The 1,449-nt window shown below is 34.2% G+C and overlaps 1 protein-coding gene across 1 annotated transcript; it reads right to left on the bottom strand.

The window, feature by feature from the left end:
* On the bottom strand, positions 605–1,054 carry LOC109224458 (sulfated surface glycoprotein 185-like). Its single transcript, XM_019389038.1, has one exon. It carries the CDS (start codon positions 1,052–1,054, stop codon positions 605–607), a length of 450 nt encoding a protein of 149 aa, XP_019244583.1.

The following is a 1,449-nucleotide window of genomic DNA, read 5'->3' as shown; positions in this document are numbered from 1 at the left end:
CCAAATATGTATTTGCAAAAAGGAACTTTTACATTCCTATGCCACATAGGAAACCCTATTACCCTCAATGTTTAAGGTTTGACTTAATTATACTTAGTATACCAAATTACCAATTCTATACCGTAGTGTATTTTAGCTTGTAGCTTTGGTATGATTGCTTTAATAGCCAAACACGTAAAAAAAATTTGTGATAAAAGATAGCAATGAGATTTGAACGCACGATTATTCAAAAGTATGTTTTTAGCATTGAATATGAGTCAGAGTTATATGAATATAATTAATTTAATGTTACACAATGTATTCTTTTCATCCATTAATTCCTCTAACAAGTCCGACTATCTCCCTTTCGTTGTTTATGTATTTTCCTCTTGCAATTAATTAGGAAAGCAAAGGTAGGAAAACGATATTTAGAGATTCAAATTCTAGAACAATTCACACATTCGTAGTCAAATTAGTACTTTCTTTTAACTTTCGTAAGTCTTAATTTTGGACTTACGATAGAAAATGCACATCCGATTTTTATTCTTAACAATGGACATTTTCTTTCTCAATCATTTAATAAAGTTGTTATTCCTTCCTTTCTTATTATTGTTTTCCAAAGTAATTAATGAAGGCCAGAAATGACCATATTTCCAGCGAGACGAGCTGAGGGCCGCAACAGCATATCTGGTGGTATCGGTGCCGCAACTGGTGATGGAGATGGTGCCATATCATCAGCTGGTGGAGAAGGCGGTGGTGGTGACGGCGACGGTGGTGGTGGAGGTGACGGCGATGGAGGTGGTGGAGAAGGTGATGGAGGTGATGGAGAAGGTGGTGGTAGTGGCGACGGCTGTTGCCGCTTAGGTTGAGGGCTACGAGAAAGGCTACTTTTAGGAGAGTTTTTTGGAGATTTCCCAAAGGAAGGCCACTTAAACTTAAAACGCTGAAGAGTTGCATCAGGCAAACTTTCAGTGCCATGATCTCCATTAGTGAGCTCTGAAAATGAGATAATATCAAAATATAATGGAGTTATTGAATTGATTGTAGCTTGTAGCTTAATTGGTATTTTTGACATTGGTATAATTTCTCATTCAATTGTAGCTTAATTGATATTTTCGATATAATTGCGTTGTTTGCAGAAGATTTGTAGAAGTTTTAGTCGTTTTTGATTTGTGAAAACAGAAAATAAAACATCTACAATCAGAATACAAATAATCTACAATTTATCTACAAAATATCTACAAACTGAGTACATTGAATTTTTATATCCCAATTCCCATTCAATTGTAGTTTAATTGGGATTTTGGACATAATTGCGTTTTTTGCAGAAGATTTGTAGAAGTTTTAGTCGTTTTTGATTTGTGAAAACAGAAAACAAAGCATCTACAATTAGAATACAAATAATCTACAATTTATCTACAAAATATCTACAAACTGGGTACATTGAATTTTTATATCCCAATTCCCATT

This window comes from Nicotiana attenuata, chromosome 3 (genome assembly GCF_001879085.1).
Source record: "Nicotiana attenuata strain UT chromosome 3, NIATTr2, whole genome shotgun sequence".
Taxonomy (NCBI): domain Eukaryota; kingdom Viridiplantae; phylum Streptophyta; class Magnoliopsida; order Solanales; family Solanaceae; genus Nicotiana; species Nicotiana attenuata.
The sequence above is the reverse complement of the archived record's forward strand: the minus strand, read 5'-3'. Positions and strand labels throughout refer to the sequence as shown.

Coding starts and splice junctions, on each gene's coding strand:
- LOC109224458 (XM_019389038.1), bottom strand. CDS start 1,054: ATGTCAAAAATACCAATTAAGCTACAAGCTACAATCAATTCAATAACT.